The 25,293-nt window shown below is 45.8% G+C and overlaps 2 protein-coding genes and 1 non-coding gene across 5 annotated transcripts in view; all 3 read right to left on the bottom strand.

The window, feature by feature from the left end:
• Positions 1–986: 986 nt before the first annotated feature.
• Positions 987–5,697, bottom strand: LOC119283564 (proline-rich receptor-like protein kinase PERK10). The gene is made up of 3 exons (XM_037563049.1): positions 5,613–5,697; positions 3,501–3,868; positions 987–1,386 (listed from the first exon to the last, which is right to left on the bottom strand). The coding sequence occupies exons 1-3, from the start codon at positions 5,695–5,697 to the stop codon at positions 1,270–1,272; spliced, it is 570 nt and encodes a 189-aa protein (XP_037418946.1). The 3' UTR covers positions 987–1,269.
• A 3,536-nt stretch (positions 5,698–9,233) lies between these two features.
• TRNAS-UGA lies at positions 9,234–9,315 on the bottom strand. Its single transcript has one exon. It is a non-coding gene; the product is annotated as a tRNA-Ser (tRNA).
• A 1,149-nt stretch (positions 9,316–10,464) lies between these two features.
• Positions 10,465–25,293, bottom strand: part of LOC119286294 — a 29,392-nt gene continuing 14,563 nt past the window's right edge. The window contains exon 3 of one of the 3 annotated variants that reach the window (XM_037565672.1): positions 10,465–10,738. In XM_037565672.1, coding sequence (XP_037421569.1) covers positions 10,715–10,738 — 24 coding nt within the window. In that variant the 3' untranslated portion in view covers positions 10,465–10,714. Of the gene's footprint in view, positions 10,739–17,724; positions 18,176–25,293 lie in introns of those variants that run through there. The other 2 variants (XR_005140357.1, XM_037565671.1) reach the window with 2 other exon arrangements.

Genomic DNA, 25,293 nt, shown 5'->3' with positions numbered 1-25,293 from the left:
TGCTTTTTACTTTGCTTTTATTTTACTTTGCATCTTTATCACAAAAATACCAAAAATATTATCTTATCATATCTATCAGATCTCACTCTCGTAAGTGGCCTTGTAGGGATTAACAACCCGTTATCGCGTTGGTTGCGAGGATTTATTTGTTTTGTGCAGGTACGAGGGACTGACGCGTAGCCTCCTACTGGATTGATACCTTGGTTCTCAAAAACTGAGGGAAAACTTACGCTACTTTGCTGCATCATCCCTTCCTCTTCGGGGAAAAACCAACACAGTGCTCAAGAGGTAGCACCGGATCGCTCATTTCGGTGAGACCGAAACGCTACGAAAGGGAAACAGAGAGTTTGCATTGCGGACTCGGTGGGACCGATCGCTCATCTCGGTTGGACCGAAACTTTACGAAGGGAAACAGAGAGTTTGCAATCCCATCTCGATGAGACCGAGATCCCTATCGGTGAGACCAAAGTGACTAGGGTTTCTGGTAGTGGCTATGTCAAGTGAACTCGGTGGCGCCGGATAGATCAAATCGGTAGGGCCAAGTTTGACTTCTGGTTTGGGACATATGTGGATATGATAAAGTGGTTGAGGACTTTTGGAGCATATCACTAAGCATTTTGAGTAAGCAAGACATTAAGCAACACCTCATACCCTTTTAATAGTATTGACTTTTCCTATGGACTCAATGTGATCTTGGATCACTAAAATGAAAATGTAGAGTCTTGAGCTTGAGCCAATATGTGTCCTTAGCATTTTGAGGGGCCCACATTCCTAATCCATGCCATGCCAATCATTGAACTTTCTGAAATGATCATCTTGAAATAGCATTAGTTCAATGAGCTATATGTTGTTAGTAATTACCAAAACCACCCGGGGATAGTTGCACTTTCAGTTTTTGAATAAACTTGGCTGAATTCCACATCATGATGGAGAAGGTGGAGAAGGTGTATAAGTTCATGTTTTTGAATAAACTACTTGACCACATGAAAGATGAAAATGAATCTTGTGGCCATGCCATGAATACATAGATGCTCAAGATGTAGTGCTTACGTTGACATAGTTGCTCCACACATCCTCACTATCAACCATAAGCTTATTATGGATCCAATCCCACCCAAAACCACTCGTTGACAACATCTTACTTACATTGACATAGTGTCTATCAATAGTCTTGCACCTTGATATGACATTCTCCTTTGTGATATCCACATTGCACTTGGCCCGAACATTGTTGACAACTGCAGTGTAAACATGTGGTTTCCACCCATTTTAAGAATGATCCCCTCTATTGTAATGCTCCACAAACACATTCAGCATTGCTTCGTCCATTTCATCCATCGAGGTTAGGTAGTTTCTACCTCCTTTCTTCTCCACATCCATATCTTCCTGCAAGCAACAATACATGTATGAGACAAATGTAGAATCCCAAGAGAGAGAGAGAGAGAGGTTCAAAAATAGGCATATGAAATATATGAACATACAAATGAATGAATTCAATGATTGGCTCCCCCGCGTCTCCTTTGGTAATCTTCCCACATTTGATTAGCTAAGGTATCTCGCTTGTTGTTCCACTTAGTTGTTGATTCAACATGTCTAATCATGTTTGGTTCTTATGGATGTTCAATGGCAGCACCATTTATCTAATTATCCACGTCAATTAGCATTATATCATCCATCTCTCTCTGCCTATCTCTTAGAAAGTTATGCAATATGCAACAAGCATTAATGACACCAATCTACGAGATGGTATTATTGGCATGTTAATAAAAAATAAAAAATGGATGCTTGGTTTTGCAAAATACTATGTGATACCTGATTTCGTATGTCAAAAAATGAACTAGTCCTCAAAATAGCCCATCTCATCTTTAGTAGACCAAAAGTTCTCTCTATCACATTCCTAGCTGATGCATGTCGCGGATTATATAACTCTCTTGGAGTTTGTGGGTTATTTCCATTAGCTGCCTATTCTTTTAAATGATACCGGACTGAACGGTATGGAGCAAAAGAATCCCAGATCATTAGTGTGCCCAGCATCTACAAGGTAGTATTTTCCTAATGTTTGCAACAATAACAAGTATTAGATATTATATTTCCATTGAAATATCATAATTTAATTGTTCTATCGTACCAAGACAGAGAATTACCACATGGGACTGTAAAAGTGTCTTGTCGTGACATTGCATCTCGCAACACTCGTGAATCTAATGCAGAACCTTCCCATCCAGCTAAGACATACAAAAACTTCATATTCCGATCACAAACACCAAGCACATTAGTTGTCACGTCTTACTTCCTATTTCTGTATCTACCTTGCTTGCGAGTGGAAACACGGACATCAACATGTGTGCCATCTAAAGCTCCTAGTACATCTGGAAACCATTTCCATCTAGCGTCCTCGGGTTGCTCAGCTGAAGGACTAGGTAACTTTATAAACTCGTGAGACAAGGAAATGATAGATCTTAAGATCTCATTGAAATGCCTACCGATTGTCTCGAGTGCCCACCTATACGTTCTTTCAATTAACCAATATTTCATCCCATGGCTTAGCACAAGCAAAAACATTGTGAATGATTCTTCGACCGGCACATAAAATGTGTCCCTCAAGCCACATCTTTCACGCAAGATATGCATAGGTCCACAAAGGACCGTTTAGTTAGGCGCAAACTATCATAACAGTGCTTGTTAGAACCTTGATAAATTGATTTAAGCATTTGCTTTCTAATCCTAATCTCTGCCTCATCCTCACTAAAATCATCAGGCTCTCTAATCCTCCCCCGACAATACGTGTGTTGAACTATCGCGACAACCGACACAAAATATCCAGCCGCTACTCTCTTTCTTTTCTTTCTTATCTCATCATCATGCAAGGTGTTGTTGTGCAAGTACGACATCTATATTTAGAGATAAAGAAATGACAATTGAGAAAGAACTCAAGCCCAATTACTAGTGATACACAACAACAGAAACAAGAAGAATTTGTGTGATGGGAAAGCTATGGAAGGAAAGACAAGTTAACATGGCCCTAGCAGTCAACAAGCACAATCCAAAAAATAAATATACTTTCTATTGACGGGGAACAAGCGCTTTATTAACATAATAATGGTCTACAGTTAGTTGAACCTTTCGCATTGTTGTTCTTGTCCAGGAAACACAAGAAACCTTACTGCCTAAGGATCCTGCTTGCTAAGGACAAATTAACCATACAAGCAATTCGGAACCACCCTCACAAATTTGTAACATAAGGATAAGATCATGTAAGCACACAATTATGCAGCCAAGAGGAAGCATGGCGAGATTTCTCCTCTCGTAAGCACATAACACCTTCGACAAGCCATGACAGATCCACTAAACATTGTATAAGCTGAAATCTCGCACTACCTTATTTCTAGAAATAGAAGATAAATTCTTGTAGTACACCTTACTTACATACTCGATCCACCCAAACAGAGAAATGGAAAAGAACGTTCATCATGAGGCCAAGCCATGGATGGAGGTTATACCTTGGAAGGTGCCGCGGGTGGATGACGTTCTTGGTGTGGAGGTCGGGATCCGGGAAGGGATGGACGGATCCGGCAAGGGGTTGACAGGGTGACGTCGTTGGAGTCAGGGAGGAGAGGGGCGACAGCGTTGGCATAGGGGAGGACTTGCCGGAGGAGAGGTTGGTGTTGAGGCGGTGGGGTTCGCTTCAAGGAGGAGAGGGGCGACGGCGTTGGCGTCGAGGCGACGGGGTTGGTGTCGGGGAGGACTTGTCGGAGGAGAGGTTGGCGTCGGGGCGACGACGTTGGTGGCGAGGCGGCGGGGTTAGAGTCGGGGAGGAGAGGGATGGAGGAGGGTGGCGTCCGGTGGATCGATTTGGGAAAAGAGGGGTCTGGGAAGGGATTTGGGTCCAGTTATAGTTGCATTCGCTGGAATTGTGGAATGATTTCCGACGCCCAAATCTGGGACAGCCAAACATGTTGGTGTCGGAATTCGCAAATGAATTATACGAATTCCGGCCCAAATGATGGATGCCAAACGACATGTAAGAGTTTAACTGGAAGGACTATAAGGTGGAAAAATTCAGAATTATTGGAGGTAGGAAAATTAGGGTTGTAGTTATAACTTAAGGATGGGATAGAAATGAAAAGAGGATGTTTTGCTCAAAATTTCCAAAAGACAAAGTTGGGTTTTTGCATGAAAGTGATCTCTAGGTACCGTAGGACCTCTCAAACATTTTCTGGAACTAAATAAAAAAAATTATTTGAAATAGATATAGTGCAACAAGAACATTTCAAAGTATGAAAAGGTTATTAAAAGAATTAGTTTGGGCAAGTTTTATTATAAAAAAATAATTACCCACTGAATTTTAAAATTTAAATGAAATGATTAAGAGAAACTTTCAAACACACATTTTTAAAGTTTCTATATGGAAGGAAGGATTTTTGTAAACAGAAAAACAGAAAAGGTTCTGAAATAAATAAAAGACCTAATATAATTAAAAAATATATTTCTAGCCAAATTTTACTTAATAAAATTATGGTTAAATTTATTGGGTTTTACAAACTCTACCCCCTTAAGGAAATCTCATCCTCAAGATTTGTTAAGGGCGGAAGAACTAAATACATATCACAATAAACAATAATATGCAGAAAGCAAACATAGCAATGCACTTATGACACACACCCTAAAATACAATACAAAGGTTGCGTCATGTAAACTAGCGTTACACAGAGCAACAACCACACTAATGACCGTTTATGGTTCAAAGGTAAGATCTATGGGGTCTTGCGAAAAGGTTCCTGGTGCTGGAGCACATTCTTCTTCTTCTTCCGGAGGAAGTGGAGGAAGTAGGCGAAGAACATGTCCTTCCTGAGTTGGCAAGGATGGTCCGCCAATGGCGATCTGGGCATTCAGGATAGCAAGATAATGGAGATAATCCACTAGTTGCTGGGTTAGATGCTCGTGGGCCATCACATACTGAATGGGATTGGCCAGTGTTGGATCTCTTTCTATACGTTCACAGCGAAACGTAGCCTCTGCTCCAAATGATGCGTGACTCGGGAAGTAGCAGTACTTCCTTTCGCTAGCACAAGATATCAAGAATCAAAGGCAAATAACTTTTTCATAAGCAGCAACCTCAATGGACCATTGGCATGGATCTTCTGATGAAGACAACATATGGAGGGCCTTGGTTCAAATCCTCTGGTGGGATTTGCACAACTGCCCAATATTTCGAGGAATCAGGGGTGATCCTCAATTTGAACAACTCATACCAGGGTGGGTGGCTGGAACCAAGGGTATTGTCAGGGACGAATTGGTCATGAGTTAAGTAATATAAGTAGCTATTTATCCTAAAAAAGAAATACTCGGCCAACAACAGGGATAAATAAATATAATAATTTTATGTGATTCATTATACGTTCTTTCTGCTCGGCCCAAGTCATCGTGGCATGCCCCAGGAAAGCAAATCTGGGCACTGGTTGTAGCTTTCCTGCTGCCGGTTGCAGCAAATTGCAGCCCATCGCCCGTCGAACACACTTTGGATGACTCTGCTTGTAGCAAAAATCAGGCGACGTCGTTGCCGGCCATGCTCGCTGTTGCCTGGCTGCAGCAAAAATGAACGCCAATAGTACCTTCCTCGATACCAGTTACAGCAAATACGTAGCACCGACGGGATTTTGCTGAGGCGCCGGCGGCAGGGGCGGCCATGGTGGCCATTGTAGCTGCAGGAGAGAGACGGTTGGGGAGGAATACAATGGATGGTCGAGAGCATGTAGATATAAGGGAAGTAAAAGGGAGCTAGTGGGGTTGTATTGTACGAGGGCCAGAGGCGAGGCGTCCGGTCGAACTTTCGGCCGGCTCGCCGATTGGAAACATTTTCCTTTTTTTCTCTCCTGTTTCTATTAGAGACATTGTTAGGGACGAATTGGTCACGGATTAAATAATATAAGTAGCGATTTACTCTAAAAAAAGAAATACTCGGCCGACAGCAGGGATAAATAAATATTCTAATTTTATGTGATTTGCTTGAGGGATAAATAAATAAAGGCCATGCTAGCGTCCACCGGCGGATGACTAGAAAACATCCACCGCCTCGCTGGCCATTGGATGGACGTGAGGATGTCCATCCGATCTACCCATCCACAACCACTACCTCCCTTTTGCAATAAGAGCAGTGTTGCAGAACACGTCCCGCAACAGGATGCTTGTTGCAAAACGTCAAGACCGCTATTTAACTTTCTTAAACACGGTGTGTGTCGAATTTTTTTTTTTTGCAACTGAGGTCTTGTTGCAGTTTTTTTTTACAATTGAGATTTGTTGAAAAAAAATTGCCTTCACTTTTTTGCAACATAGCTTATGTTACGGGAGAAAATTCTTCAACATTGATGTTCCTGAAAATTTTGAGAGGAGTCATGAGGAGTCAGGGGCACATGTTGTGTAATCTCTTCTTCTCTAATTTATTGAAACAAGACCCTTATTATAAAAATTGCAGCAACATCTTTGCCGCATCTAATTTTCTGCAACAAGACACATGTTGCAAAAATTACAACACATCTCCGGACGCGTCGCGCACTTGTGCAGTCACCGTTCGCTGCCATAATTCTGAAACAACAACAGCGTTGCTGTTGCAAAAAAATTCCTGTAGTATAACCTACAACACATAGCCAGATAAAATGCTACAAACATAACCTACAAACTAGCTTCAGAAAGGTAAGTTCTCTCTGAAATTTAGTTACTGTTTCTCCGAAATTACATATATGTTTCTCTGAAATCACATATATGTTTCTCTGAAACTACAAATTGGATAACTGCATGAGCTACATAAGCTTTGAACTAAAAAAATCAGAAAACCACATCAATCCCGCATCACTAGTTTCCTACAACATATCAAGTATGTACCACTAATTCCCTACAACACATCAAAATCCTGCATCACTAACTTCCAGGTGAAAAAATGCTACAAAAGTTTTGAGCTACAAACATTCGGAAACGGATAGTATCAGCTGCAACACATCAAGGGGATAGCATAAGCTCCAGCGGTGCATCTAAAAGTCAAATCAAAAATTTTGCAACACTAGATCTGCGACATCCGAATGCCTATTGCACATCTACACATCTACACCACCTATATCATCTACATCATCCGCTTCGGTGGCAACGGCGAGAGCGTCTCCCTACGTCGGAGCACCGCTACAATGAGCCGCGTAGCCGCCGCGTAGCAGGGGATAGCCATCATTAGGGCCGGCCAGAGAAAAGGGGGGAGGGGGAGGAGGATCACCCGCGGCCGTACCTGCTTGTGTCGCCGTCGGCCACGGCCGATCCCGAAGCCGTTGCGGTCACCACCACGCTGTATGCGCCGCGGTCGCCCCACACCGTGCGCCGCCGCCGCCCCCTGTGCCATCCCAAATCTCACCGCCGTCGCCCTTCGTCCTAGCCACACGAGTCAACTGAGCTGCGGGCGTTATCCAGTTGCACAAATGAGTCCTGAAACAACGGGTAAGTTTCAGAAAACATCCACGCATGAGGCGGAAGCGGGGATGATCTCGTCCGTCTGATCGACTGGCGATCCAACGGACGCGGAGCCGTCGTTATCAGTCGGTTGAAGGTAAGCTTTTTTCAATAAATATACTAATTTTATGTGATTCGCTTTCTTTCCCCTGGACCCAAGTCATCGTGGCATGCCCTAGAAAAACAAAAATCTTAAACCGTCGACGGCAGGGATCGAACCTGCGCGGGCGGTTGCACAAATGAATCCTAAAACAACGGGTAAGTTTGAAAAAACGTCCATGCTTGAGGCGGAAGCGGGGACGATCTCATCCCTTTTTCAATAAATATACTAATTTTATGTGATTCTGCTTGTGTCGCCGTCGGCCACGGCCGATCCCGAAGCCGTTGTCGTCACCACCATGATGTATGCGCCGCGGTCGCCCCACACCGTGCGCCGCTGCCGCCCCCTGTGCCATCCCAAATCTCACCGCCGTCGCCCTTCGTCCTAGCCACACGAGTCAACTGAGCTGCGGGTGTTATCTAGTTGCACAAATGAGTCCTGAAACAACGGGTAAGTTTCAGAAAACATCCACGCGTGAGGCGGAAGCGGGAATGATCTCGTCCTTCTGATCGACTGGCGATCCAACGGACGCGAAGCCATCGTTATCAATCGGTTGAAGGTAAGCTTTTTTCAATAAATATACTAATTTTATGTGATTCGCTTTCTTTCTCCTCGACCCAAGTCATCGTGGCATGCCCTAGAAAAACAAAAATCTTAAACCGTCGACGACAGGGATCGAACCTGTGCGAGCAGTTGCACAAATGAATCCTAAAACAACGGGTAAGTTTGAAAAAAACGTTCATGCGTGAGGCGGAAGCGGGGACGATCTCGTCCCTTTTTCAATAAATATACTAATTTTATGTGATTCTGCTTGTGTCGCCGTCGGCCACGGCCGATCCCGAAGCCGTTGCCGTCACCACCATGTTGTATGCGCCGCGGTCGCCCCACACCGTGCACCGTCGTCGCCCTTCGTCCTAGCCACACGAGTCAACTGAGCTGCGGGCGTTATCCAGTTGCACAAATGAGTCTTGAAACAACGGGTAAGTTTCAGAAAACATCCACGCGTGAGGCGGTAGCGGGGATGATCTCGTCCGTCTAATCGACTGGCGATCCAACGGACGCGGAGCCGTCGCTATCAGTTGGTTGAAGGTAAGCTTTTTTCAATAAATATACTAATTTTATGTGATTCGCTTTCTTTCTCCTCGACCTTATCGTGGCATGCCCTAAAAAAACAAAAATCTTAAACCGTCGATGGCAGGGATCAAACCTGCGCAGGCGGTTGCACAAATGAATCCTAAAACAACGGTCATCGTGGCATGCCCCACATGTGAAAAACAAAATCTTAAACCTTCGTCCTAGCCACACGAGTCAACTGAGCTGCGGGCGTTATCCAGTTGCACAAATAAGTCCTGAAACAACGGGTAAGTTTCAGAAAACATCCACGCGTGAGGCGGTAGCGGGGATGATCTCGTCCGTCTGATCGATTGGCGATCCAACGGACGCGGAGCCGTCGTTATCAGTCGGTTGAAGATAAGCTTTTTCCAATAAATATACTAATTTTATGTGATTTGCTTTCTTTCTCCTCAACCTCCATCGTAGCATGCCTTAGAGAAACAAAAATCTTAAACCGTCGGGCGGTTGCACAAATGAATCCTAAAACAACGGTCATCGTGGCATGCCCCAGATGTGAAAAACAAAATCAAACCGTCAACAGCAGGGATCGAACCTGCGTGGGCGTAGCCCAACAGATTTCAAGTCTGTCTCCTTAACCACTCAGACATATCGACCTCTGATTACAGAATTTGAACTCAAATCTTAGTAATACCGGCAGACTGCAGACTTCCGGGTATACGAGATCGGCAGAAGCAGGCATTCGTCGCTTCATTGGCCCTACTCATCATTGCTGTCATTCACGACCCTGTCACGGAAATCTCCTTATAATCGTGACACATGATCCGCCTGGACAACTAGCTACACATGGAAGGTGGTAAACCCCTGATCGACACTGTTAAGGATGTGTTTGGTTCAGATGTAGGTTTGGTATTCCCTCCAAAAAAAAGATGTAGATTTGGTAAAAACTACCATGAACTATTTTTTTTTTGTTCAGCTGTAGATTTTACGTGAATTATGAATTGTGGAAAAGCAGCTATGAGCCAATGAGGTTGTAAAATAGTGAAAACAGAGCTCAGTTGAACCAATTGGGGCTTACAATTCAACATGTATGCGTGTGGAACTAACTAAGCTGTGCACCGTGATATGTGGCCGCTAAACATATCCTTGGCACGCCAAAGACATGTTTTTCTTTCTTTCTTTCTTTCTTTCATTGAACACTGTATAATGGAAGCCGCTCACATATACATCATACAACCATCTCTATAAAAGCACGCACGTACACTCTGTCTCTGCGAGCACCTTCGGAAGACTGAATCAGCATAGCACTCTAAGATTGATAAAGTCATCACAGACGCCTCATAGTCAACAAGGACGTCTCCTCCCACTAAACGACCCTGATAAGTTGGGAATACTACTGCCCTCCTAATCATTCAACCACAGATTAACATGTTGATGACATCCATGCAACGATGTTGGGACCTTGGTTTGCTATGACGTGGCTTCAAATGTGTCAGTCGTCCCTATACGAAAGCACTGTCTTGGAGGGTGTTGAGGGCCTCATAAACTTGGCGGCAAAAGGGTGCCTTCAGAACCTAGGGCAACTCAACTCCAACATGGATCACCGAATGAATATCATCAAATATTCACGGATATATCTCGACGAGTCGGCGAAAATTGAACAGGACGCTGGCCATCAAACCGTATGTATCAAATGTTTGGTTGTTATTGTTTTTTCTATACCTAGAGTACTAAAAACAATTAAAGATAAATAACACGATTCTTTAAAACTTGAAAGATAAATATTTCAATGGAATAATAATTCAAATATAAATATTACAATTCAAAAGTAAAATTTTGAAATAAAATAGTTCATATTTACATTCAACTTATTCTGGACAGATGTTCTAGTTGCCTCCTTGAAACGTCCACGGATGCTCAACCAGATTATTCCCAAGCTTCTCGTGATGAGTTCCTCGATGGGAACCACTGATGCATTTGGGGCAAGACCTCAAACGTCGTCAGATTCTGCCCCGAAAGCTGGATAGGATCGGCCATCTCTTGAAATTCTAGACCTTAGCGAACTCTTTCACCCTCATCCTGCACAATCATGTTGTGCATGATCATTCAAATTTTTATCACTTTCACAATATCTCTGCACCCCACAATTTCGCAGGTATGCAACAAAACGGGCTTGGAGCACTCTAAATGTTCTCTCCATATCCTTTCTATCTCCTTCTAGTTCTGGACAAAATGACATTTTTTGTTACCTCTGGGCTCAAAGATGATCTTGACAAAGGTCACCTATGGATGATAGATACCATCACAAATGTTAAATTGTGATCCAAATTCTACTGGGATAGACGTAGTACACGCGGTGTGAGCTTTGCGTTGGTACCGACGCGTACGAGTATAACTTGTTAACTTGTCCTCCAGGGATTCTTATGTGTTGTCGCTCATATATATACCCCATGTAGTCACACTTAAAGACGGCATGTCGTCACATGCTTGTAATACTTGTCATCATAGTGAATTGCGCCTTCGTGCGTCCATGGTTCTTTTCCGCAAGTGTTTTCCATGTTAAATTTGTGTCTCATGTCTCGTTTATTCACATTTTATCTAACAAGTGATATCAGAGTCAAGTTGTAAACGAGGTTGAGATCAAGAGATTACGGTTGTGAGTTGTGTGTCGCCGTCGTGTGATCAGTCCGACCGTAGATTGATTCTGTTGCAAGATGTAGCACGCCAACGCCGCAGTCGTGCGTCCCCGAGACGAAGTCTGTTGCACGGCTGCTTCATGCGTGAGAAACCGAGGCACTTCGGGGCCCTAGGAGCGATCTGTCCAGCCATCATTCCTTCTCATGAAGCTAAGTCCAAAATTGCTTTTCTTTATTCACCAATCAAGAACTAGTACTAGATCAGATGCTCCCAAATGCTACCATGATACCATTTTAAAAAAATCAACTTTAAATGTTTCAAAACATTCTGGAAAAAATGTGGATGTTCACTCACATGAATGTACAACGCCTAAAAATTTCAGGTCCAAATTCTGAATACACATCGAGAAACAAAAACGGCAAATCTGTATATGAATAGTGGTGTTTGGCTTTTGTCTTTTGTTTTTTTGACACTATTCATGTTGGATTTGTCTTTTTTGTTTCTCAATGTATATTTCGAATTTGGACCTGAAATTTTTAGGGATTATATGTGAACATCCACAATTTTTTTTCATAATTTTTGAAACATATAAAATTAATTTTTCTGAAATGGTATTATGGTATCACCTAATAGCATCTCTAGCAGACCCCGCATAACGCTCGGCCCGCAAAACTTCCGGCGAGTATGCAGGCTCGGGCCAATTTTGCGGCCAGAACAGAGCCCGCATACTCGCCCGGCCCGCAAAAACTTTTGCCGCAGCCCGCAAACCGCACGCCCCGAGCACTATAAGTGCGATTCCGCGACCCTTTTGCGGGTCCAAACCCTATCCCCCGCCGCCGCGAGCTACCCAATTCCCCTTTCTCCTCTCCCAATTTCTCGCCGCCGGCGACCCTCCGCCCCGCCTCCAGCCGCCATGTGGGGGCGAATGTGGAGCTCCGGACGCGGCTTCGGCAGCCGATCTAGCCGTGAGAGGGACCCGGAGCGCGAGCGGCGCGTCCGGTCCGACAGCGCGAGGAAGCGCGACGCGCGGAGGTGGACGAACCGCGGGCTTTCGCCGCGTCGAGCTTCGACCGCCGCGAGACGGTGGAGTACGACCGCCGGCATGCGTCGTTCTCCTTCGCGCGGTCTTCGTACGCCGGATCCTCCTCCTCCTCCGCCGCGAGCTTCCTCCCCATGAAGAGGGAGTGGTCGGACGAGGAGGAGGAGGAGCCGAAGCCGCCGGCGTCGTTCCCCTTCGCGCCGGTGAAGGAGGAGCCCGAGGACCCCGCTCCACTCGGCCGCCGCGGAGTCGTCGGGCCCGAGGACTTCGTCGCGGAGTTCGACGCCGTCGCAGCCGCCATCGCCGAGCGAAGCGTGCGCGAGGAGGAGGAGTGTCGGCGCCACGCCGAGGAGCTCGAAGCCCTCGAGTGGCGGCAGACGGTCGCCTCCAACCTCGCCGCCAAGGAGAAGGCCGAGGAGTGGCGCCGCATCCGCGCGGAGCAGGCGGAGAAGTTCATCGATCTCTGCAGCTCCAGCAAGGACGAGTGAGCGTCCGGCTCCTCCACGGCGTCGTCCAGTTGCCACGACCTCGCCGCCGTTACCCCCTAGTACTAGTTTAACGCAGTATGTAGTATAACTATGCTTGTAGTTTGATGAACTATGTAGTATGCGATGAACAATATAGTATCTGTGATGAACTGTGTTTGCGCAATTTCTCCCGCAAAAGAAGTTTTTCAAATTATGCAGGTTTAGATATGGGTTCTGCTCGGACGCGTATGTTTTTGACCCGCAAAAGCGATTTTCTTAAACCCGCAAACACGTTTTGTGGGTCGTATTTTTGCGGGATCTGCTAGAGTTGCTCTAAGGGTGGTATCATGAGATATTCTTCCTAGATCAGCCAGTTACTACTACTACTATTCGTCACGTAAAGCTACATATCAGAATTTAGTCATGAGTTAGTACTACATCCACCCGAGACATACTACCAGGTGCTATTTGCCTATTTTGTTTGATCTACATAGTAATTCTGTTAAGAATTTTCTACAGGCTTATACTAATTTATGCACAATTTATGGACTTATGGCATCCATTACTATGCGGATTTCTTAACGGACGCCGCCCCTGCCCATGCCTGACGCCGCCGCTTTCCTGGCATCTCCTGCAGTCTTGCTGCATCTCCGAGACGCCGATAAGTCGTACAGTCGCCCCTACCCCCCCTCCCGTTCTTTTCACTTCACCTAGCTCGGATTTGAGCTCGCCCAAGAGGATGCAGTGACCGGTGATGCGTCTCCAACGTATCTATAATTTATAAAGTATTCATGCCATGTTTACAATGATTTTATATGGTTTTAGTGCATTTTTATATGATTTTCATGAACTAACCTATTAACCTAGTGCCAATGAGTTGTTGTTTTCTGCATGTTTTTGGTTTTCCAAAAAATCCATACCAAACGAAGTCCAAATGCACGAAAATTTATGGTGATTTTTTATGGACAAGAAGAGACCCATAGAGCTTAGGAGAAGGACTAGATGGTGCGTCCGGCCAGATGTGACTAGGTCACAGGGATGCCAGAACATGACAACGGGAAAGAAGAACAAAACCAGTAACAAGGAGACTGGTATAATGAGCATGAGACTGACTCAAGGGGATATCGGTATATCTCATCTTGGGTTTCATAAAGTATCACGAAGCAAAGGGAATAACATACGATAACAAAAGGTTCACTCGAGTATCATTCATGTATTCATAGGGATCAATATGGATTTCCACGGTTCCCGCTATTGATCATTGAACAAAAGGGAGTTTCGTTCACGTCGATGTTTTACCGAATCTACAGGGTCACAAGCTTAAGGGAATCACGATCTATTGAGTGCTAGTGGAGTAAGAGTTATGAGGAAAAAAATTCTCGCAATAGTTCTGGGAACATCGAAAATAGTTTCGAGAGAAAGCGATAGCTTTTTAGGGTTACCGGAAGAGTTTCGGGGTTTATCGGGTAATACTAGGAAATGATATATAGGCGAAAAATATTTTCGAAGACTTTAAATAAATGATAAAAGGTTCTAATATTGATTATGAGGCTTTTAGAATTTATTTGATATCAACGGCTAAAGAAAATACTAAAAGGCCTATTAGGGAAAAGTTAATGGTCCCTAAGGTCCATTAGTGAAGGCGCCCCAATGGGAAGCCGAATTGGGAGGTGGAGTTGGACAAAGAGGGGATAAAATATTACTCCCCTAGGCCGGTGCACGAAGAGGGGAAACCCTTCCCCAAGTTGGCCACCCCTTCCTCTCTCCTCAACCTATGTATACTAGAGGATTTTGGTCTCTGGAGACACAAGTTTTGGAGCCTACTCTAATTCTCTAGTTGTAGTTCTAATTTAGAGTTGATCTAAATTAGAGATAGACCTAGTTCTCTCTAATCCTCATAATAGAGAAGCCATGTGCGGTTCTCTTCTTTTCTCTCTAATTCTCTGGCGACGATAGCTCCCGACGATGAAGCGCTGCCAGATCATGAATGTTGTACGCTTGCAACCTATAGAGAGGTCGTGCTTTTGGTCTTTAGTTTGAGGGATCGTACATGAACGGTTCTAGGGACTTCATCAACAATCTACGCCAACTCTTCTTCCGCTGCAACTCAAAGTTGGTAACTATCCAATCTAAACCTCTAATGCATCTTCATAGTGTTCCTGAATCGTGATCATAGGACGGTTTTTTTTCTACCACCTTTCCCAACAGTGTTCAGAGTAGTTCCCTTGCGTTCTTAAGGATATGGGAGAATGCTAGTTGTCAAGTGCAGTATTTAATTAAAGTAAAGGTTGTTGATTAATCTTGTTGTAGTGTAATTCTCTAGTGGTGTTGTGTGAACCTTGACTGCATAACACTTCATCTTTATATTGTGTCATAATATGGTTGGATGTGAGGTTGGAGTGACAGGTATTACCGTTTGCTGAATTAATGAGTTGTGACGTAAGGGTGAATATGGACCCTAGAAAAAGTTATAGCTATGGTTGGGTATTTACATTAATAAATCTCAGTATTTGAGTAACCCATTGAAAGAACAATCATAAGTATGTGCATTCAATGGTTTTGATACATACTAAATTAGACTCTATCCCTACAATATTGAATAAGCAACAACAATCAATGCAAGTTATATATGAAAATTGACAACTATATCGTTATCCCGCCGTCTTCAAGAATATTTAATCATCATAAGTAACACAACCAGCTTGTCTGACAATATCAAGGATTAAGCCACTTGCCGCACCCTTTAACAATTTTATTGTTGCTCGCGTTCCATTGTTTCACTACACCCATAAAACACAAAATCATCACACCTTTTAGTACTTGCAGTGAAACCTTGTTATTTTTGCGCTTACTATTCTTTCAACTCCTTGTGGGATCAATACTCTTACTTATCAAAAAGATCTACAGTTGACCCTCCTACACATGTGGGACATCAAAGCACAACCAGAAAGACCCCACACACTATGGTTGCCTCTAGCCGATGGCCCAACATCAGGCACCCCCGCACAAGCGAACAAAATAACACACGGGTCCAGGGCAACATGAGGCAGATGGCAGTCGACCAACATCCAACATTCGAGCAGCCCACTCCGACCACCTAGCTCCCAACCAGCACCTTGAACCGTTCGGCATGCACACGCACAAGCGGGTAGGCTTCACGCATGGGCGTACCCTGCTGGCATGAACGAAACAACCCGGCAAGGGACAAACAATGCTGACAGGCCAACCGACACACGCGGGGCAATGCATCTGGCAACACAGGCGAGCACAACGAAAACCACCACAGAGAGGGGGGCCCGGCCGCACACGACCCATGTGTCATGGACCCTCGAGGAAAAGCAACCAGGTGCGGGGCGCCCCGGGGATCGGATGGCCGAGGGCGTGTGAGGGAGCCATACGCGGGAGGCGTGTGCGAAACAGATGGCGAGGAGGGCACTCTCGTGCCGAAGCCCCTAGGAGATGAGTACTCCAACATTCTTTACATGAGTATAAGGCCAATTCCATCGCGCGACCCTAAACGAACGTCCGTTTTGTTCGGATTCTGTCTGTTTGGGTAGGGCAATGAGGTCGTGTTCAGGCCTGTCCTCGGATGCGGTGGCGGTGCGTCCAGCGTGCGGACGCATCCCGGCCGCATCCTGTCCGCGTGCATTTTTCTTTGCAAGTCTTTAACTTTTTTTCATTATTCATTTTTGGTACATGAAAAATACATCATCACATTTTGACTAGTAAAGCAAGACAAAAAAATAACCACAAGAATACATTTTAGAAGATACCCAACTTCCATAACTGCTCCCTTAAGTTGGGTTAGGATCTTCTCGATGCACTCATTGCTGATCTGTGGAGGAGGCTCGATCTAGCATCCTCCTTTCTTCTTCAAGCCAGAAGTAGATGTTGCTTCCTCACACCTAGTGTCGTGTCTAGCCTCTAATCTAGCAACAAGTGCACTTGTCTCATTTACAACCTTTATGCTAGCTAAAAGTGCACGGACATGTACTAAATTTCGCTCTATCAATATATCGATGTACTCTTCTCCCCAATACCAAAACTTGCATCCATGCTACACAATAAAATTTGAAGTTAGCACAACTAGTCAAATCTAGAGCACAAACCGAAGCTAAAAAGAGCACATACCCCATCGTTTAAGCACTTGATAAACACCCATTCGGGATGTTCCGGCGTTGTAGACATGCGGCGCACGACCATCCTTGGGCAGTGGTCGCACTTAATGAGTGGCAACGGTGCGCCGACGAGCTTTTGGGCAAGCACCGAGCCTGGCCGACCGCCATTCGTGTATCTGCCGGCGGACCACCGACGATGCAGATCCGAGCGGCTAGAGGAGAAGCCACTACCTGCATGTGGCTTTGCGGCCCTACCAGGGCCTTTCGGCGAGGTGCCCGGCCAGTCCATGGCGCGGCCCGGCCTCCCACAGCCGGGCGAGCTCAAGACCGACCGGATCCGCCCCAAATCCGGCCGGCGAGTGCGCAAGCCAGGTGGCCGTGGTTGGGTAGCTCCGCGGCGCCGAGCGAAAGGGGTTGGGCGAGCGCGCGACCGAACTGCACGGCTGCAATGGCGGCAGCGACAGCGAGGGGAAGAGTGGAGAAGAGTGAAGGGGGGTGCGGCCGGAGGGAGGGAGGAGGGCGGATAGAAAAAGGCCCGCCCTGTGCCACCGACGGGCGGGCCAGGGGAGGACATACGAAGACGGCCCGCGCGTCCGCATGGTGTCCATTTCACCCCAAAAGCGGCACAAACTTGGACTGCGGATGGGTCGAAAGCGGACACAAAACGAACAAAGGTTCGTTTGCTCCCGCGCGCTGGGCCGCCTCGTTTGTCCGTTTTACCCCAAACGGACGGAGGCGGACAGGATAGGGTCGCGCGGTGGAGTTGTCCTAATCCATCCACTATCCACTTCCATCCACTACTAATAAAAGAGCAAACATTATCTTTGCTAAACGCACCCCACAAAACATACACGAACCCACTACTACCGCATGATTATCCCCACTAATATATATCCAACGGCTAGCCTTCACCTGATATGTTTTCTGGTGTGCACTTACTAATTTACATTGACTGACCGTACTCCACCGTGGAGGAAAACTTCCATGCGAAAGGAAACACAATCCCTACAATCACGTATCCCCCATACCCACAAATAATAATAGACCTTCCAAATCCAAATCCAAAAACAAGAAACATATCCCACCGATATCCCCTTGCCGCTCAGAAACATCATCGCCTTCGCCTTCCTGGACGGCGACCTCGCCGCACGAAAACACCGCCGCCTTCCCTCGCCGCCCTCCACTGGCCATTAGATGTGCGGTTGCTCCTGCCTCACCTTCTCGCTGCAAACAGGTCGTCAGTTCCTTGCATCACCTGTGTCATCCTCTCAAAACATCAGGCAAGATTTTAATATTACACATTTCTTCTTGTTCTTGCAAGTTATCTTCTAACTTCCTTGTGCTTTAAGAAAATGCAATCTACAGATTTATGACAACATAACTTGAATCTAATTCTAACTAATATATGCTTCCAGTCAACCCTCTTGACAGATTTTTGACTGGAGTATTCAGTCTACAAAGTCGACGTTATGACTTCTCCAAATCACTCGGGGGCACGCACCCCATTTCAGGATATAAGCAACATCCATTCCTCGGGTAACTATCAGCCAACTGAGCGCTTCTTTTTTTCTGGGTTGATGAACACTTCTATAACGAATGTGCTAATTTCCATTGTATATTTAAACAGACCCTAAAGAAATTAAGAGGCAGAAGGACACAGAATATTATGCACGAAATAGAGAGGACATTCTGAAAAGATGTCGTGAGGCACGTTTAAAGAAGCAGAATGATAAACCTCTGCCGAATGATGAGCAAAATGTGCCAGACACACCCCTAGCCATGTCCCAAAGTAAGTATGGCCATATACTGCATGCTTACGTATTATTCAGGTAACTTATGATACTCTAAATCATACATGTAGGCCCTACGGAGCTGAAGAGGCGACTGGATAGGGAACGGTATTCACAAAATAGAGACGAAATATTAAAGAGACAACGTCACGCCCAAAGAAACAAAAAAATGGCTGACGCTTCCGCCGATATCAGTGTCCATGAAAATGAAACACAAACACCGATGTCCATACCCATTGGTAATGACGATCAACCAACTACAGTGAACCCTATTTGTTGATACTAACTAGCTTTCTCATCTATGTTGTAAAGCCCCGAGACCGATGTGCCAGTTGTCCTCCAGTTATTCGCTATTGTTGTGTTGTCGTTGCTTGCGTGTCATGCATTGCATATCTTGTCATCATGTGTATTGCATCATCATGTTTTCAAAACTTGCATCCGTCCGGGTTCTCCCCGTTCCTTCCGTTGTCCGTTCTGAATCCAGACACACTCGCACGCGCCCGCGACATGTCCGTAATAGTATTTTATAAGTGGCCGGAAAATGTTCTCGGAATGGGATGAAAGTTGGCGTGTGGTCTTATTATAGTATAGATAGACCGCCTGTCAAGTTTCATCGCATTCGGAGTTCGTTTGACGCCCCAACGATTAACAATAGCGCCATTATTACCGGTCTAACGACGTTTTCGGTCTCCGGAAACAGATGCCGGGCCCTCTCTTTCTCTTCTTCCCCTCGCAGTCTCGCCACAACCCACCTAGTCCATCCTCCTTCCCCTCTTCGCTTCCGAAGTTGTCTGATGCGACCGCACGGTCCGAAACCCTCTCTGCACAGTGCATCGAACCCCTCACGTGCGCGTCCGAGATTGTCCCGGACCCGACCTGGGCAGTCGTCACCGTTGGATCCGGATTATCCCCAAACGTCTACAAAATGTCACCGTTTTCTTATTTGGAATCCCTAACCTATTCTTTCTGAACCGTCCGATTTTGATCGGAGGATCCAAACTCCCTCTTTTCCTTATATTTATAGACCACCACCTACCAAATCTAGCCTAACTCTAAAACCTAGGAGGCTTGTCCCTCCCCGCCGCCACTCCTCTCCCACATCGGTATCCCCTCCCGATCCAGTTCCACCCGAGACGAATCACAGCAACCACTTTCATTCCTCGTGTTCAGATCCAGCCAATCCATCTGAGCCTCCTCTCGAGCTCCCTCAACGCCGCCATGCGAGAGCTTCGAGCAGCTTCGTCTCCTGCCTCTGCCACCTCGTCTACGGTGACCTGCGCCATCCCCGAGCACCTCAACCTTGCGCTGCCTCCAGGAGCCACCCGAGAAGAGCCTCGCGCTCGTGTGCGAGCATGCACATGAGATTCTACGCCAGCGCCTCCCTTTACCTCTCCTTTTTTTCCTCTCTGTTCCTCTCTCTCGCTCACGATCTCTCTGCCTCTCACCCCGCCTCCCTGCAGGAACGAACAGCGCCGCCGCCCATGGAACTCCTCGCCGTGGCCATGGAGCCCCAACTCCCGCCGCCCTGGATCGCGTCTCCGGCAACCACACTCCCTCAGCCGCCTCCCTCGCTCCAGCTCCGCCGCCCAAGCTGCGCCGTTGCCTGCCGCAGTCTCTGTCGTCGTCGTCTTCGAGGGTTCCTGACGAGGACGGCGCCCTCATGTCCGTCTCGAGCGCGAAGTCCCTCGCCCGCACCTATTTCCATCGTTGTTGCTCTTCCACAAGCCGCCGCCGCGCCAAGTCCCTCGCCTCGCCGCCGTTTGCCACGCTCGCCGGAGCTCTGCTCCCAGCCGCCAGCGCCCCTGTTTAGTGTAAGCAGAACGAGCGCCTGCATCGCTCGGTCCAGCCGCGCGTTGACCGCGTGCGTCCAGCAACCGCCTCGGCCAGGCCCAGCTCGTCCCGGCCGGCCAGTCAAGCCGAACCACTCCAGATCTGGGCCTTTGGCCCATGGTGAGCAGCACACGAGCCCCTATGCAATGTGGGCCGGCCTTTGTTTCGGCTCGTATAGTTTTTTTTAGGATCTGCGATTTATCTATTTATCCAGGAGTTTGCAGATTTACAGAAAACCCATCATAGTTCATGCATATAATAACTTATTAACTAAGCATCACATGTAAAAACTTAATATATGAATCTTGCTTAGAATTTTATGTAGATTAATAATATGTCACTTTCATCCATGTTTAAAATGTTTAAAATGATGTTTGCATATATTTTCCCCTATGCCATGTAAAAATGATTTAATTCATAACTAAATAATCGTAGCTCCGATTCTAATAATCTTTATATGTAAATGGGGTAGAATTTTGCCTAGTTTAACACGGTGGCCTTATTTTGCATGCTTAACAACTCTAAAATTATGTTTAGGGCAGAACAGTACCAAACCTAATATATGCATATGAGGAGTTTCCGGAATTGTTGTTCGTTGTTTCCGGCCTCATTTAAACTTGACTAGATAGGTAGTTTTCATTTGCTCGACCTCTTGCCATGCTTATCAACATTTAATATTGTTGAGTACATAAACGAGAGAGAATTAAATAAGTCACGTGGTGTTTCGTCAATATGCAACGCCACTTAACTTGTAGTGTTGTTTGTGTACTTTTCCATGCCATGCTTCATTAAACCGGACATGCATCATACTTGATTGTGCATCATGCCATGATTACGTGTTGGTTGTTTACTATGTTGTGTGCTTCTTTCTGGTGTGGCTTCTTCGGGTTGGTTCCGATAACGTCGCGTTTGTGAGGGCCCGTTCGACTACGTCCGTTTGTCTTCTTCATGGAATCGTTCTTCTTCCTTGCGGGATTTCAGGCAAGTTGACCATACCCTCGAAATCACTTCTATCTTTGCTTGCTAGATGCTCGCTCTTTTGCTATGTCTAAGCTGCGATACCTACCACTTGCTTATCATGCCTCCCATATTGTTGAACCAAGCCTCTAACCCATCTTGTCCTAGCAAACCGTTGTTTGGCTATGTTACCGCTTTGCTCAGCCCCTCTTATAGCGTTGTTAGTTGCAGGTGAAGATGAAGTTTGTTCCTTGTTGGAACATGGCTATGTTGTTCCTTGTTGGAACATGTTTACTTGTTGGGATATCATGATATCTCTTATTTAATTAATGCATCTATATACTTGGTAAAGGGTGGAAGGCTCGGCCTTATGCCTAGTGTTTTGTTCCACTCTTGCCGCCCTAGTTTCCGTCATACCGGTGTTATGTTCCTGGATTTTGCGTTCCTTACGCGGTTGGGCTATAATGGGAACCCCTTGACAGTTTGCCTTGAATAAAACTCTTCCAGCAATGCCCAACATTGGTTTTACCATTCGCCACCTAGCCTCTTTTTCCCTTGGGTTCCGCGGACTCAAGGGTCATCTTTATTTAAACACCCCCCCGGGCCAGTGCTCCTCTAAGTGTTGGTCCAAACTAGAGTCCTGTACAGCGCCCCCTCGGGGAAACTCGAGGTTTGGTTTTAGTTGTATGGAGAGCTCATCTGAATGTGCCCTGAGAACGAGATATGTGCAGCTCCTATCGGGATTTGTCGGCACATTCGGGCGGTGTTGCTGGATTTGTTTTAACTTGTCGAAATGTCTTGTAGAACCGGGATACCGAGTCTGATCGGAATGTCTCGGGAGAAGGTTTATCCTTCGTTGACCGTGAGAGCTTGTCATGGGCTAATTTGGGACACCCCTGCAGGGATATGATCTGTTGAAAGACGTGCCCGCGGTTATGGGCAGATGGGAATTTGTTAATGTCCGGTTGTAGAAAACCTGAAGTTGACCTTAATTAAAATACATCCACCGCGTGTGTAACCGTGATGGTCTCTTCTCGGCGGAGTCCGGGAAGTGAACACGGTGTTGGAGTTATGCTTGACGTAGATTGTTCTAGGATCACTTCTTGATCATACTTTTATCGACCGTGCTGTGCCTTCTCTTCTCGCTCTCATTTGTGTATGTTAGCCACCATATATGCTAGTCGCTTGCTGCAGCTACACCTCATACCTTTTACCCTTCCTATAAGCTTAAATAGTCTTTATCGCGAGGGTGTGAGATTGCTGAGTCCCCGTTACTCACAGATACTTGCAAAAACCAGCTGGCAGGTGCCGTTGAACCGTGCAGATGACGCTACCAAGCTCAAGGAGGAGCTCGATGAAGATCTTGTCCTTTGTGTTGTTTCGTTCTAGTTGATCAGTAGTGGAGCCCAGTTGGGGTCAATCGAGGACCTTGTCGCATTTGAGGTTCTTCTTTTATTTTGGCTCCGTAGTCAGGCCTTGATTGTATCTAGATGATGTAATGCTTTATTTATGTATTGTGTGAAGTGGCGATTGTAAGCCAACTATGTATCTTTTCCCCGTATGTATTACATGGGTTGTGTGAAGATTACCTCACTTGCGACATTGCTTTCAATGCGGTTATGCCTCTAAGTCGTGCTTCGACACGTGGGAGATATAGCCGCATCGAGGGCATTACAAGTTGGTATCAGAGCCGACCCTCGCGGTTACACGAATGTTTGCGGACAGGTGCGCGGTCATGTTCATGACGTTTGTGACCCGTCGTGGCACCCGGCATGGCACATGTATCGGACTGGATGCACAGACGTATGTGCCAAGAGGGAGCATTCTTGTGGCCCAACGAGGACGTCGATTCCTCTGAGTGGGGGTGTATGTGATGGCCTGACTTATTAGGGATGATAGACTACTCATATCAATAAGGAATTCCTTCTTTTTCGGGAGCCCATTCGGACAGAACTCCAAAATTAAGCGTGCTCAGTTTGGAGTAGTGTCAGGATGAGTGACCGACTGGGAAGTTGCTCCCGGGTGCGCATGAGTGAGGACAAAGTGCGCAGAAAAGACTAGTATTGATCTGTGGGGCCAGTCTAGATCCCGCCAGGAGTAACGACCACCGGCGGGTGTGTTCGGGGCGTTACAAGTTGGTATCAGAGCCTTCCCCGACCTTAGGTGCCCCCACTGATTGATCATTTTTAGCAGCCGTTGTTGAGTCTAGAAAATTGTTTTGAGTCATCTAGGAATTATATATCGGAGAGTTTAGCAATTCTTTTTACTCCCCAGTCCCTTCATCGCTCTGGTAAGGCATCCTGACGTAGAGTTTTGACTCTTCTCTTCTCAAATTTCACTAAAAAACATTTTAGGATCACGCGGGTATCTTGGAATCGTTCCAATGGATTTGTGACGAGAACATTGTTCTTGGTGCCTCCTGTCATTTAGGGGTTGTGGCAGTGTCCCGGGGATTTGAGCTCCGAGGTGTTGTCGTCACAATTTTATCGTTGAAGTTCTGAAATACCTGAGTTTAGTACGCCGACATCGAAAATCTCTTTTATGCAGTTCGTTGGTGAGATAACCTCGGCGCCACCTAGTACTGGGGCGGGAGTTCGAGAGTATTGCCATAACTTGTATAACGGATGAGTTTCAAAGGTTGAGGTAGACAATTTCCAAAGGTATCTTGGTTATGTGTTGAAGGATAGATACAGCTGGATGTAGGATTTGCTAGATTTGGGTGAGATATTATGCTTCCCCTGTATCCCTAACACCTGATTGCATAACCGGAAAATTTCGGGAATTTATAAGTGAGAATTCAAGTAGCTCTTAGGATTTCTTTCCGACAGATGTATGATATGAAATTGGGGTTCGACGTCTAGTGGTCCGCCTATTCACGGTTGATTTTACAGTGGTCTCGTTGTGTCTTAAAGAGTCCTTGGCTATGCCGACTCGGGGACGCTTCGTATGTCATGTGCACTGCCTTGTACATGATGGTGATGTACGATCGAGCCCGTGTAGGCCCCACCACAAAAACTTTGGACAAAATATCTATTATATGTTTGTTCCGGCTTATTCTGCAAGCCAATCCTTTGTTTTGTTTTCAGTTGTGGTATTCGAGTTGCTTCGAAATCAAATGATGATTCCATGCCTTTTTCTAAGTGGTGTTCTCTTACTTCTATGTGAGTACTAATCCTTCTCGATAATCGAGACTGTCTCGTCAATTCTTTTCCACCGGTGTGCTTCTCTTCAAGCGGGTCCGTCCATTTTCCGTCCGTAAGATTCAATCTAAGCTCTCAACGTTGTTTGTTTCATCCATTCCCTGGTTGTCTTTGTTTTTTCCCACCCTCCCTCCCTTTGTTTCTTCAAGGACTCAGATTTCTTCATCAAGTATCCATTTTATTGATGCGAGGTCTCTTCATTCCTTTTCCGCCAATGTCCTTATCTGGTGATTCTCATGAAGATTCTAATGGAGCTCCAAGTTCGTCATTTTTCATTCTTTTCATCTCCGATGGTTTCAGGTCAAGCTTTGTTGATCACATCCTTTTCCTCGTTTCAAATGTTTTCTCATGCCGGTGCACCTCATAACCATTCCACTTCTCGCTATTTAATTGTTCCGGAGTGCTGAAGATATCTCGAAGATTTGTGTTTTCCACTCTGCATTCGTTCAAGATCTTTCGAGGATGTTCCCTCATTCAAGTCATTTAATTCAATCGGTGATTTCTCTCTTTGAAATCATTTCAACGGTGTTTCTTTTGAGTGGGCCCTAACCCACAGGTCTTTTCCCAGGATCTTACCTGACTTTTCTAATTCTCCC

This window comes from Triticum dicoccoides, chromosome 4A (genome assembly GCF_002162155.2).
Source record: "Triticum dicoccoides isolate Atlit2015 ecotype Zavitan chromosome 4A, WEW_v2.0, whole genome shotgun sequence".
In the NCBI taxonomy this organism is placed as follows: domain Eukaryota; kingdom Viridiplantae; phylum Streptophyta; class Magnoliopsida; order Poales; family Poaceae; genus Triticum; species Triticum dicoccoides.
Note: the sequence above shows the minus strand (reverse complement) of the source record. Positions and strands in the feature narration are given on the sequence as shown.

Bases quoted from the DNA above. Each gene is read 5' to 3' on its own strand.
- LOC119283564 (XM_037563049.1), bottom strand. From the start codon at position 5,697: ATGGCCACCATGGCCGCCCCTGCCGCCGGCGCCTCAGCAAAATCCCGT. The intron at 3,869-5,612 runs GTACTATTGGCG...ATCCCTTCCCAG, and splicing joins TGTAACTGGTATCGAGGAAG to ACCCCTCTTTTCCCAAATCG. The intron at 1,387-3,500 runs GTATAACCTCCA...TGTTGCTTGCAG, and splicing joins CACCCGCGGCACCTTCCAAG to GAAGATATGGATGTGGAGAA.